Raw genomic sequence first — 14,105 nt, forward strand, 5'->3', positions numbered from 1 at the left:
CAGGCCATGCAGGAGGTCCTGAACTTGGTCTCTCAAGTTCTATGCAACTTTTGGACTCTGTATCAACACTAATGAAACTGAGAATGAGATACTGTTCTAGCCTGCTGACAGAGACCCAGGTGACCCACCGGAGTTGACTGTGGGTGATGCCATGCTTAAAGCGGTCTTTAAGTTCAAATACTTGGGAGGCTTTCTCTCAAGTGACTGCTCTCGACTATGAGATCAACTACTGCATTTATAAAGCGAACCGATCCTATATGGACGCTTCAGAGGCCGCGTGTCTTTGAGAATCACTTGAAAGTCTGCCTGAACAAAGGTTCGAGTTTATACAGCGGTGCCTCTCGGCCTTGCTGTATGGAGGAGAGACGTGGTCCTCTATCGCATGCAGGTGAACAAGTTGGAGGCCTTCCGCATCTGTTCCTTACTGTGTATGTCGGGAATCGAGGCGTGACAAGGTGCTTCACGTTACGATACTACAGCGCGCTGATACATTACTCGGACGCTCTCGATTCATCGTACACAGACCATCGGTACCGATGGTCCGTGTACAAACCAGAATGGACCAATAAGGAAACAGCGCCCATGGCTTGTGTACTGCCAGAACGTAGCCAATCAGAGTGCACATGCTCACCTTGCTCCACGCCCACAGTGGCCTTCAAGACCCAGAATTACAAGCACATAAACAGCGGGATCGCCATAGGGGTTTACGAGCGCTGTGACAGCATGTGATTTCGTGATTTACCACTGCACTGACCTTCAAGGCGGTGGCTGGGTTTGTCAAGCACCCGAATATTAAAACATGAAGTCAGCAATAGTGAAAAAGGAAGAACAGTGCAGTGGGGAAAATTTGCAAACTGCCCGGTGGAAGTCGCAGCAAAACGAAATAGAGTAGTGCACACTTAGTAAATTGGCACACACTCATTAAATTGGCCTTAAGGCAACGATATTGAAAACTCAGCTCCCTGAGAATGTGTGCCTGCGTGCGCTTTCAATTTTTGAACTGGACAGTGTATTGTATGACGGAACTGAACCATTGCAAACTAGGTATACTCTGTTGATTCCACTGGGCAACTCAATATGAGAATCCAGAAAGACTGATAAAATCATGTTGAATTAATATTTCGTTCTTTATTCGGAACATCTTTAGATGGCTTTCATTAATCTTTTGGTTTTTCATTCTGTTGAGATATCTGCTGCTGCTGTTTGAACGAAACGTTCTTACCGAGAGGATTGGGAGTAATATGAGAAAAAGAGTCCTAAAAGGGGCGTTAAGTCCTCATTTTTCTTGGCGTTTGGCGAGCGGTCGAGTGGCTGAGCGTTAGCTTTACAGCACGAGGTGATATGTCTTCGCGATACTGCAAACTGTGGACGAGTTTGCCAGTAGTTTCCCCCTTTTTGATAGCGTCATACTGGGAGATTGCAATTTGTCTCCTCGTGGAAAAGAAAAATGGGGTTTATTTAGTTGAATTTTAGTAATAGAGGAGATAGATCCGGAGCTGTAAAAGAAAAATAATAATGGAAATAGTCATAACGGAAAGCAAAAGCACAAAGCAACACAACAGTTAAGCGTGAACAAGTAAACTTTCTACGGTGGCTCGTATTTGCCAATTCTTCCCTTTGTGGTGATAGTAAAAGCGTGCTCATCCTATTCCCGCTCGAAGCAGCAAGTACGTACACGTATATGGATGTCCACGTTCATTGTACAAATACTGCGATGTATCAGGGATGAGACTGACCAATGATGAAAAATAGCTGAAAACAGCTGAAAAGGGGCATAAAGAGGCTGGAATGTAAAAATCTCCTATACTTTTGTACACAGTCAGTGAAGAAAAGCTAAAATTCAAAACGAAACAAACGCTGAAATCAGCTGAAAAGCTGAAAAATCTCTCCCCTAATGTATGAAATCAGTAATCAGACCAATAGCAGCTTACGTGTTTAGACAAGTTCTCAAGGCATCGCCCACAATTTTCTGGGTTGGGCGTTAATGCATATTACGTTACAACGCCAACTGCCCTAATTATTACCATTTCATTTTGAACGTATGGGTACGTTTGAAGCTTCCGGTTGCCTACTTTTGAGGAAGTGAAGTATCCATCAATTTAAAATTCAAATTACTACTAGCAGAATGTTGAATTTTGAAAATCAGATGCTGCAACTTGAAAAGCATAAAAATTTACAAAAAATGAGAAAAATCAGTTTTCCACCTTTCAAACATCAATCGATTTTTGTTAGGGGGAATTCGAGGTTTCTATTTGTCCACATTTGGACCACGGTTGTAAGGGGCTAGAAGCAAAATTCAAATATCTGCCGGAAGAAAATTGGAAATTTTGAAAAAAAGTGTCACTTCCGGTAAACATTTATTTCTGAAAAAAGAAAACAGGAAAATTCAGTTCTCCACTTGTGGCCCCCCATACTGGACACGCTCAAGGGCAGTCCCCGCTTAGAAATTAAGGCATTGCTCTCCAACGGGGCTACAGTGGATGATGCATGTTCTTGGCTATCTCAAGTCATCTCACGGAGAAACACTGACAGTGAGTGAGCTTCAAAGGCGCTTCGTGGAACGGAGGAACGGCCGTGCAGAATCTGTTCGAGATTTCGCTGTGGCCTTACAGCGGATTTTTCTACGCATCCAAAAGAAGAAGGACTGGGCAATCAAGCTCGCCGAGCGTGAGAGTGCCTCGGCGGCAACTGCAACTGAACAGATGACATCTGCAGAGATCAAGGTAGGCCAGGATACCATCAGGAGACTGGAGCAACAAATGGAATGGGTGATGCAGTCGCTAGGTGCAGTTTCCCCCCTCCCCCAGGTCCCCACAGCAACTTGGTCTCACAGTGCACCAATGACGATGCCCAACCAGGGATTCCAACTCCTCCTGACCCTGAAATACCAGCGTCCTGTCAAGATGTGTTGGGGGAAAATCCTGTCAATGCTGAAGGCAACACCATTTGTACATACATGTATGACTCCCCTCACCAACTCCTACCTCGTCCTGCGGGGAAGCTCTGTGAGTTCCATGCCAACTTTCGCTGCCTCAAACGAGACTTCTTCCAGCAACGACAATCACCCGGATATGCTGAGGGTAACCAAGACAGAACCTTCTGCACCCTCAGCCCCAGATTCTCATGAGCAGTTAGCAACACCAGAGCAAATTCCCGTTCTTCGAACAGTGGACCCTGAATCACCGGACGAGGACCAGTCTGCATTCACCGTGAAGCAACCACTGCGTCATTCGAAGCGGACCAAGAGAGGGAGACCTCCGGTCAGGTACAATTCTAGTGTTCTAAAACTCCTCACCCAAGTCAAGGACATTGTCGGGCAACATAGAGTCGGCAAGGGTTGAAACACCGTGTTCAGGATGTCCCCATACAGAACTTTTTTAGGGACATAATTATGAGTCTCGCTTGTTTTTTTGTTTTTGTGTGTGTGTGTGTGATATGTGTGTGGGTGTACTTGTGAAAGCTGCAAACAGAGCTCTTCTATGTATTAACGCAGCCATGAATCGAGGTCGGATTGTAAATTGAGGACGAGGTGAGAAGATCGATGTTGGGTTTTTCTACGACTACACTGGTGTGCAAAGTCCACTCTGTGAAACATACCTTTCCCCGAGAGAGAGCACCTGCTATGGAGTGAGTCGCCTGGAGGTTGATGCCATAATCCTGGGCCCAAAAGATTGTCTCAGCAGGAGGCATAGACGGGGAGAATGTGTGCCTCCCTAGCGACTGATGTATGACACCACTGTGGAGTTGTCCGAGCGGATGAAGACTCTTTTGCCTATGATGCTTGGGCGTAAAGCTTTCAGTGCATTGAATACGGCCTGAAGTTTCAGTATATTGATGTGACTCCCTTGGAGCTGGAGGTTCCATGTTCTTGATGCTTGAAGTGGCAGTAGGGAGGCTCCCCAGCCCAGATGAGAAGCATCCAATGTCATGGTTATTTCTGGGTTCACCTTTGGGAAGGGAACTCCGAGAGAGAGGTGCTCCTTCACTAACCACCACTGAAGATGGGGGCGGATGAAGTCTGAAGATGGGACCTGGAGCTTGATTCAGTCCCATTTTGGCCTGTTGAGCACTAAGAGATGAAGTTGCAGTGGGCGAATGTACAGCCTGCAGAGGGGAATGAGATCCACCATGCTGGCCATCAAGCCCAGGAGACGGAGCCTAAATGGGCTGGAACAGACTGCTCGGTAGAAAAGACTTTCACGCAGTCGAGAAGATGGTCGATGCGTTTGGTTGTCGGTGTGATTATGCCTCGTTGAAGATCGATAGATGCCCCTAGATACATCGGGTATTGCGTTGGGGCGAGATTCAACTTCTCGTGGTTGATGAAGCCCAGCCGATTTGTGATGTCGTAAGCAAGGCAGGTAGAAACTTCTGCTTCATTGAAAGATATGCCAATGATCAGCCAGCCTTCCAGGTACTGGAACAGGATGACGTCCTACTTTCGAAGGTGAGTGGTGATGATCTTTGCAACCCTCGAGAACACTCTCAAAGTGGACAGGCCGAAGTAGACAGGCCGAAGGGGAGAGCCATGAATTCGAAGAGGTTCCCCTTGTATAGGAAGCGTAGGTATTCGTAGCTTTGTAGGTGAATCTGAATGGGGAAGTAGGCATCTTTCAAGTCTATGGAAGAGGCCCAGCATGGAACCTGTAGAGATTGGGTGACCATCCGAAGGGTCTCCATGCGGTCTCCATGAGTATGTGGATAAAGCAGTTCAGAGGTTTTAGGTTGATAACAGGTCGCCAGCTGTTGAGTTCTTTCTTTGGAGTGAGGAAGAACATTGAAAGGAAGCCCTTGTTTGCTTCAGATTTGGGAACCGGGCGGATAGCATGTTTCCTAAGGAGAGAGTCTATCTTGGACTCCAGGGCCTGTTATTTGTTTTTGGCGGTAGGAACTGAAGTCGGACGAAGGAAAGGTACAGACGGAGGGGTGCTCGTGAATTCGAGGGCATACCCGTAACAAATGGTAGCGAGCACCCAGCTTTCCGATGTGACTTTCTCCCAAGATCCTGCGAAGAGCTGAAGTCGCCCACCGACGAGTCTGAGATCGGCAGGCGGACGCGAATTTGAATAGTCAGTGACACCTACCCCCTGGAGGCAGGGGTAGTGCAGCTCGGTAGTTCTTCCTTTGAAGCTCCTCTGGGGTGGCTTGGTAGGCCAAGAGGAGGATAGACGGCCGCGATTTGTCTGGTAACTGGGTTGACGAAAGGGGCAAACGGAACCATAACTGCCCTGACGTGGGGGTCTGAAGGGTCGAGCTCGGCAATCATCGGGACAGGATTGGCGAAGTGGACATTTAGCCTCCGTTGGAATCTCAGGGACAGAGAGGAAGTTATCAAAGTCCTCCCTAGCAAACTGGAAATAAGTCAAGGCCCTGGGCGGGTATGGACTGCATTGTTTGGCACCCGCGAGAACGTTAAACATCTTGACGCATGAGCGGCCAAGTGGAAGTTTGGGAAAAAATCGGCATCAATGCCTCCAACCCAGCAGGATGGCGCTTGAAGGAAGCATGTGAAGAAGCCTCAGCCGTAGATTGATTGGAAGGCCTAATATATGGATCATATCCTTATGAAGAAGACGGAGCCATGCCTCAAGAGGGTTAAGGTTGGCTGCAGAGGAGATATCCTCATCTTCAGAGGACGTATCCCGCTCCATCTGGAGTTGATCCGAGGAAGGAGGAACGTCATCATATCTTGTTGGGTGGCCAGGGGCGGGAGCAGGAGGTGAGCTGTAGTCTGCGCCGGAACCTGAGTAAGTCGAAGGGACGAAACCATCATATGAAGATCGGATCGATGATGAATGCAGGTTCGAATGCGGATGTGGATCCGCATGCGGATGTGGATTCGGATCTGGACGTGGATCACATTGTGCCGACTGCTTTTGACCAAAGTCATTTGATGGAAGTTAATTTGCCTTGTTCAACTGAATACTACAACTGAAATTGCATGCAAAAAGATTAAACCCTTGATCCAAATTCAAACCAAAATCACAATGAAATTAAGTTGGACTATTGATAGCAAACACCCCAATCACACAAACATGGTTCTAGTGGAGTCTCCTCCACTTTTCAGTGTGAACCGTACACATGTATTAAGGCATGAAAAAAAGTATATTACATGGCCCAAGTGCCTATTTTTCCTTCAACAGATTGGGACCCAAGTACATGACTCGAATCCGAGTCACTCAGCAGTGCTTTTGCCATTTCTTGCATTTGTGTGTTGGGATACTGACTCATTCAAAACGTTTTTAGCTCCCAGGATTGACTTCTAAAAGCTTCTTTTAATGTTTTAATGTTTTGGTGTTTTAAGGCAATTAGAGGGCTCCGTGACAACAATAAAACTACAATACAAACATCACCAAAGACACCTGTTTTTGCTCTTATACTAAGTTGACAAATCTTCAAAATAACCTTAGACTTTAGACATTTATTTAAAATTGTTTCTCATATTATGCAAAATTAATTAGATAACATATTTACGAAACAGGAATGGACTCTAATTACTATAAATCAAAAAGACATAATTAAACAACATATAAACATTTACACAATTACAATACAAGTAACCGATAAGAACCAAACATGGACAAAAAAAACCTGACAAGCAGAAGTAACAGACTTATTTATCTAACATTATGAGTTGAACGAATAAGGTTTTTTTCAGTTTTGGCACAAATGTAGATAAAGTTAAGGATGTCTTAATTGGGTCACTCAGATTATTCTGGAAGTTAATACCCTGGTGAACTGTCTCTTAACCAGATTTGTAATGACTCGTGTCAATGACAAGACTCGAGTGTGACTTCAGGCACAATTTTTGACGACTCAACTCAAGTGCGATTACATTGAACTGATAAAGCCTACACAAAGTAAACTCACCAATCAAAATTGGCAATTCATTACTTTCACTGTAGGAAAATATTTGAAAAATACACCGTACTTGTGAAAAATTAGAAAGAGGCAAATAAAGTGCCCCTTCAAAAAATTAGCACACCTCCTACAAAGTAGTCCAAGTTGCCATGGCAAGACAATCCACACAATCACACATGCACACTATAGTAATCTATGATTGTAATGTGCCTATGTCCTGATTATTTAATTACACATATATCAATAAACTGCATGGAATGCTGACGTGGAATGTACAATACAAAGTGGAATATCACAGTTGTGGCAAAACGTGACCTTGGTAACGTTGCAACTTGTTGGAATAATCTAAAGATATACATTCAGTGTAAAAAAGCCATCTCCATTGTCTATACCAAGTAAAATAGTATTGTATAGTAATATACATGTACATGCTGTAGACAGTGCATGCGTTCCTTGACTGTTTGACTTCTCATGAAAGATCACTCTATTCTGACGAGACCTCCTGCCTGGCTCCATTTTTTAGGCAAGCAAGTTAATCGTGCCATTGTCAGATCCCAGTAAGAATAGTTGAGTCAGTGGCATGACATCGAGTGTTGTTATCATCCCTTTGAGTAAGTCTGATCTAACACGGTGACTTGAAAAAGATGCCTGCAAGTGGTTAAAAAGGACAGGATTACAACAGTCATGTTGAAATCTTTCTTGCCAAAGTTCTCAAGCACCATTTCTGCTGTTCTGACTTCCTCCATACAGTGAGCCACATGATATCATTTGTTCTGTGTGTGGGAAGTCCCCGTTGCTAGGGGGCCACATTCCATAGAGCATTGAATATATTGGAAATTCTACTTGCCCCTAAAAATTGTTTTCTGTACCTTTGGTCCTCTAGCTCTCATCAAATTTTGAGGCAAACATCTGCAGTAGCTGCCATATTGTGTTGTGGGTTAAGCGCTGCGCATGCGCAAAGATCTCATCTGTGACTGTTGTGTGTTACTGTTGTATTTATTGTCTAGATAGTATAAAGAATATTGTTACAGAAAGAACATGCAACAGCCATTGCTGAATGCATAACCCCTTACCCACAGCAGAATATGGAGCCATCATGGAAAACATTTGCTTCGACATTTAAAGACAATTAGAGGGCCAAAGGTACAGAAAACAATCTGCTGTTTATCAGCAGGGGAATAAAGTACCAAAAAAATGAACTACAGAAATTAATGCCTAAACTGTAATGTAATCATTATAATGTATGGCAGATAAAAAATAAAAAACACAATCACCGTACATAAAATGTAAAAATAAGACAGTGAAACTGAAAAAAACCAATACATTTGACAATAGATAATCCAACTGTATGCATGCAGGACTATACACCCCAAAGGAGAAAACAAATTACAAACTAGAGATGATAGGGAGAGGAAAAGTTGTGTCAAAGCTGTGTCATATATAACTTTGATGACACATTGACTTTGGGGACAATAACTAAAATCATGGTTGAGAAAGCAGTCACGATTTGTGTATAATTTATCTAAATATTTGACTGGAGCATGGCTTAGTAAATGAGGATCTGGGACCTGTGATATTGATCTCTGTTCAGTATTTTTGGTGCATAGAGAAATAAACCCTATAAAATAGCAACAACGGGCATCTTCTGTAATGTAAGATAGCATTTCTGAGGTTTAATAATATTTCAAGATGAGGTACTTTAATATAACTACAATGCACTGTGCATTTCAGAATTCTAAAGGCTGCAATGTGCAGCAAGACAGCAGTGACACGTTCTGCTGTTTGTCAAATTAATACATCAGTATAACTTGTCACAAATTTTGATGCAAATTTTCTTCTTCCTGTCACCAATGGAATAAGCGGGTTTTCTTGCCATTCCACAAACTGAGCGCTTGTAAGAAACAAAGTTTCAAAAAACTAAAACCCTTTCCACCCAAATAAAAAACATGCAAAAAGACAGAAAAAGTTTAGTATCTCCAATAAGACCATAAACTTTACAAAATGCAGTACTAGTAATACAGGACATTGAAACACACAAATAATCAGTTGAACATTGTCACAAACATAAAACCCCAAAGAAAACAAAACACACTTAAAACCCAAAACTAAATACATCAAAACCCAAAACTACCTTGTACAAGCTTTAAATACCTGTTGATCTAGTGAAGTGTGAAGTCCAATCCTATTGGATGTTGTAGCTGAAACTATCTGTCCATTACAAATACACACACAGTGTACTGGCTCGGTTGTTCCTACAGGGAAATTCGAGGCATTAAATAAATGTATGCAAAAAATTTAACAAACCAAATGCATAACTTTCATGTATTACAAGTGATCACAGGAGTTTCTGTCTGGAAAATCATGAACTTGGCATAAACCTTAAGCTTGCTCTGAATCTAATCGCATAATATAGTTGTAATTACATGTGACTGGTTGAAAAATGCTGCCTGACAGTACCAGTAACTCTATACCTAACGGCCTTACAACTCATCACTTTTCTTACAGGTCCTTTGCCATCTGGCAATTGAAACCCTGTGACAAGCCAACGTAGTGTTACTTTTTTATACAATTAATTGTAGTACACATATACCAAACCAGTCTAGTGTCAGACAATGAAGTAATGTTTATGTAGGCCATGCATGTTTGCCTTTATGTGATTACATGCCTCAGAAACATTCAGCCGGGTGAGAACTCTGTATACCAAATATTTATTTGCTCCTAGGGTCCCAACATGATGTGTGAACACAACAGTGGTACACTGCAGTCAGAGCATGCCGGCTGAGACGGTCTCAAGTTATTCAAAGAATCTTAACCTCAGTAACATGATACATGTACATTACTGCATCATTGAAAAGTAGCATCATAACACCCTTCCATATAGCCTGTTGCAACTAACCTCTAAATGTGCAGACTTTGGTGCCATCTTCTCTCCACAATGCCATGGAATGGTCAACTGAAGATGTCAGGAACTGGTTTCCACTACAAGCTTTAATCTGCAAAAATCCACCAAAGATTTTTAGTTTCAATTATCCTCTTGCCAATGAATACTGAAAACCCATCTGAATCGAGTAGCCTTTTCGTAGCAAATTCTTGAACCTTTCTGATAGGAAAGCATAACTTTTCATTCATCAGGTGTCCACAAAAACTGAGGAAAAAACTAGAATGGCGAAGCCCATGGCTCGCTGCTTCATATGCATCTCAATTTCTTTATCTCAGAAGTAGCTCATATTAAAAGTCATATATGCAAATTACACATGGCAATGGAATTAAACAAGGAATCATGCTAACCAAGTTCAAAATTGCAACAGCAAGTAAAGTTGTATGATAAATGACTACATCGTGGATGTAAAAGAAATGGCACTTCAAAGGTTTCAACCCCCCCATCTCATCCATCTCCTACTCTGCCCCCTTTCCATCATCCCATCCATCTCCTGCTGCAACCCGATCCCATCCCATCATCCTATCTGCTCTTTCCCCTTACCCAACCATCCACACCTGTCTCCCTTTGCATTTGGCACACAATGTAATCAAAGTGTGCATATAGTACACAAGTGTAATGACACATACTCTACCCAAAAGTCAAAAATTTCACATTGAGCAGACAGCCGGAGAGACAGCCCGATGGCCAGGTGGCTGGAGAGACGGACAGAAATTGGTATTACATAGGCTCACATTTGCCTTGCAGGCTCTCCAAAAAAGAATCCATTTTTGCATCCATAAATACTTCCAATGAACGTTTAAGCCCATCCAAGCACAAATTTATTCCCATTCATAAATACATGTACCTTTTGAGTCATGAAACAGCAAGTAGTCAATCATATTATTTTCACAACTCTAGGAGCACACTAAGAATACAGAGTGAATATATACATTGGAATAAGGGCAGAACCTTGAATACGAATGCTGGTTTATTTTATTTCAAAGTGTAATACACCATTTTTGCATGGAAAAACTTTACAGGAGAATTGTATTATGGCAAAATGCTTCAAAAACATGATAACTAATTGCTGCAGGTACATAACAAAAAAGGGGCATCTGGTTCAAATAAACCCTGTTAAAATACACCCCTTGTGTAGAGGAAGGCTCATTGATGGATGAAATCTGAAGCAGGTGTGGCTTGAGGTAGGACTCAGTGAGCACATGCTCCATGTAACTTCATGAATACAGTTGCTTAAGCAAAAAAATGTATGTATATATATATCAAGACCCAAGACATATGACTGTATGTCCTATTGAATAAATTAGCTCAAAATGTCTCGACTGCATGGACCTCACTGCGAGCTAACTAGCTTCCAAAGCTTCAAAGGATGTATTGCTTTGTTTTATGTGTGGCTGATGTTCAGCTCTGATTGACAGTACAGTAGAATGCCTCTATAAGAACATGGCCCCTGTACAAAAATGTTCTGTCAAGTGGTTGTTTAGTACAACAATTTGTGATCACCAATACCCCACCACTGCAATGCAATGCTCATTCAAATGTGTCAAATGTGTGGTGGCCAAAAGCCCAAGGCTTTTTTGACCAACACCTACACTTCACTTATAAAAATTTGGGTTGAAAATAAACAACCAAGTAATAGCTAAAGTTTGTGAAACTTATATTTCTTGTTCAAGCATGTATATTCTTTCAGGTTATTCACAGAGGACAAATCGAAGTAAAATTCCTGGAGTCCACGAAATGTGAGAAGCAAGGCACAATACATGTATTCTTACAGTGATTCCCACTACTAAATTGCAAGAATTACAATGGTTGGACTAGAAGCACTTAATACAGCACAGAACCAATAATGACACTTCTGAGCTCAGCAATGTAAGAAACATCATGTAAACATTGTCAAAAATGATTGAAACTATTATATCTAATGAAGATTTCAGGAAGTCAAGTCACAAAATCAGATCTTTCTATATCTCTAAGTGTTTTAATGACTGTCACTTGGGGTCAAAATGTTGTTTGGTAGCAATCCAGCAATGTCAGATTTTCTGTATAACCAAACCCTGATGCAAGAACACTGGGCACGTCTACATCTTTGCACACTAATACATACCAGTGCAATCATGATAGGGATCATCATGTCTGTTATTCCTTTGCAAGAAAGACTTAGAATTTCTTCTACTTTGAAGTCATTATTACCAGTCTTAACCACTTCCTGCCAGGGATTCCGGTACCGGACACGTATGCTTTATATGTGTGGCCGGGGTTTCCGAAATCAGACAAAGGGAACTGGGCCTTGTAACAAAAGACCGTACTCGGAACAAAAGACCAGGCTGCTGGGCATTACCGACATTTTTTCACTCTCAAAAGTGGAGATAATCCAGCCTTGTTTTGAAACAGTATACCAAATAACAGTATCTCATATCCAGGTGCCGGAGTGTTTTTTATGCAGCAGTCATTTTCAAATCTCAGCTGGCATTATCAAAAGGTTAGTACACAGCCATGTTGCGCGTTGTTGAATAGAGAAACTATCTAAGGTATTTATGAATAAATTTTCAATGTCAATTTATTCCGATACATCTTTACCTGCATAATCTCTCCATCATGAGCACGCCATCCACCTAACAGCAGCCCAGAACTCATATCTACCATGGAAAGAACACCTGAAGACAAGCCTACACCCAGGGTGTTGCTACCAGGATTGATGGCTAGACAGCGAATTAACCCTGATATATGAAAAAAAAAGATGAAACTCATCAGGACAGGGATTCAATTATGAAATAACTCTTCGCATAAGAACAATTAGCTTGATTACAATGGCAATCATCTTTTGTACACTGACCCTACTTACACAGAGGACTTTAGCATTATTAGCATAATTGTAAAAGAAGGTAAAGTATGGTGCATATATGCATGATTGTGGAGTTATGTTACTTAAACCTTACCCAGGGTTCCAGAGGCAACCTTTATCTCTTGTTGCACAACACTACTTCGAGTGTCAATGAGCCTGACGTTAGACTCGGCTGTAGCTACGACTAGCACAGGGCTTGGCGGGGGCATGCGCACCAGAATGTTTGGTACAAACTTTGTGAGGTCATAACAATGCACAAGATCACAAGTCACAGGGTCCCACAACTTCAGTAAGAAAGAAGAAACAAAAAGGATGTGAAAATAAAATTATACAAAGAATATGTTTCTCCTTCCAAAAGCTGACACGTGGAAGGTTGTTTGTAGTACATCTAGATAGATACAACGTTTGGAGAGACTGAAAGCTTTATGAACGCAGACTAGAAGAAGTTTCATTAGATCCAAAGATGACAGAAGCCATTAGCACTTGTAAATCTGATTCTCCAGTGTTAACGAATGGAGCACTTGACTGTTGATGTGATCCTGATAAAGTAGGCACAATGTCACTCAGATTTCATTCAAACTTGGCTATGCAGTAGTATCCTTCCACAGGAAAAAAGAGAGACACCAACTAGTACACTACCGAGCGGTTGCCACAGAGAGATCATCTTTTCTTTTCACGGTCAACAAAACCACAGCGACTCGCCCCAATTTGTATTTCAGCTAATGTAAATGGACAACTTGAGGAATAGTTTGATTGATCGGGGCATTCCTTTGCCTCACAAAAAACACCATCAATAAACAACATCAATATGCAAAAAATACTTTTGAATCTTCAACCCAGACGAACACTGGGAAAAATTAAAGTTCCCCTCACACAGCAATCTCTATGGCAACTTCTCAGTGGTGCACTGCATTTCAACTTGCCCATAAGCCCGATCACCATACTGAGACTACACAAGCTTGTGCAGATCTGTTTGTGCGTGCACATGGAAATCACTCTGCACATTTTATCTGCATTATACATGCCAAAACTCTTCCCCCACATCCAGTGTGGGTCAGGTCTACTGGAGAATACCTACCCAAACAGTCACTACATATGTAAAATTTCCCATGCACCTATTCTTATTTGCTGAAAAGATTTGATCACTCGTGGTGCATCCTGACCTCCCACAATGCAACGCAGCCTTGCCGCCGTGATCGTCCTTTTCGAAAGCAACTCAAAAGAGTGGGGAGGACGGGTGGGAGAGGTCTGTTTGGGTAGATATTATCTGGTGGGAGAGGTCTGTTTGGGTAGATATTATCTGGTAAACCCAACCCACATTTGATGCGGGAGAGGAGCCAATGGCACTCTACCTACCCACACAGTCACTACATATGCAGAGTAGCACCGGTCTAGGTGGGGGGGGGGTTGGCAATGACACATGTAATGCCAAGAATACACATTCACATATAAACAAGGAAGAGT

At 42.3% G+C, this 14,105-nt stretch overlaps 1 protein-coding gene across 9 annotated transcripts in view; it reads right to left on the minus strand.

Annotated features, from left to right (window-relative positions):
• Nucleotides 1-6,255: 6,255 nt before the first annotated feature.
• wdr81 (WD repeat domain 81) overlaps nucleotides 6,256-14,105 on the minus strand; it is a 52,954-nt gene continuing 45,104 nt past the window's right edge. For all 9 annotated transcript variants that reach the window (XM_087135225.1, XM_087135222.1, XM_022240964.2 and 6 more), the window contains 5 exons: nucleotides 12,736-12,925; nucleotides 12,377-12,516; nucleotides 9,758-9,854; nucleotides 9,013-9,113; nucleotides 6,256-7,509 (listed from right to left, as the gene is read on the minus strand). In XM_087135225.1, coding sequence (XP_086991351.1) covers nucleotides 7,381-7,509; nucleotides 9,013-9,113; nucleotides 9,758-9,854; nucleotides 12,377-12,516; nucleotides 12,736-12,925 — 657 coding nt within the window. In that variant the 3' untranslated portion in view covers nucleotides 6,256-7,380. The remainder of the gene's footprint in view (nucleotides 7,510-9,012; nucleotides 9,114-9,757; nucleotides 9,855-12,376; nucleotides 12,517-12,735; nucleotides 12,926-14,105) is intronic.

Source organism: Acanthaster planci, linkage group LG01, assembly GCF_054643075.1.
Source record: "Acanthaster planci isolate LZ-2023a linkage group LG01, COTS_SCS, whole genome shotgun sequence".
In the NCBI taxonomy this organism is placed as follows: Eukaryota; Metazoa; Echinodermata; class Asteroidea; order Valvatida; family Acanthasteridae; genus Acanthaster; species Acanthaster planci.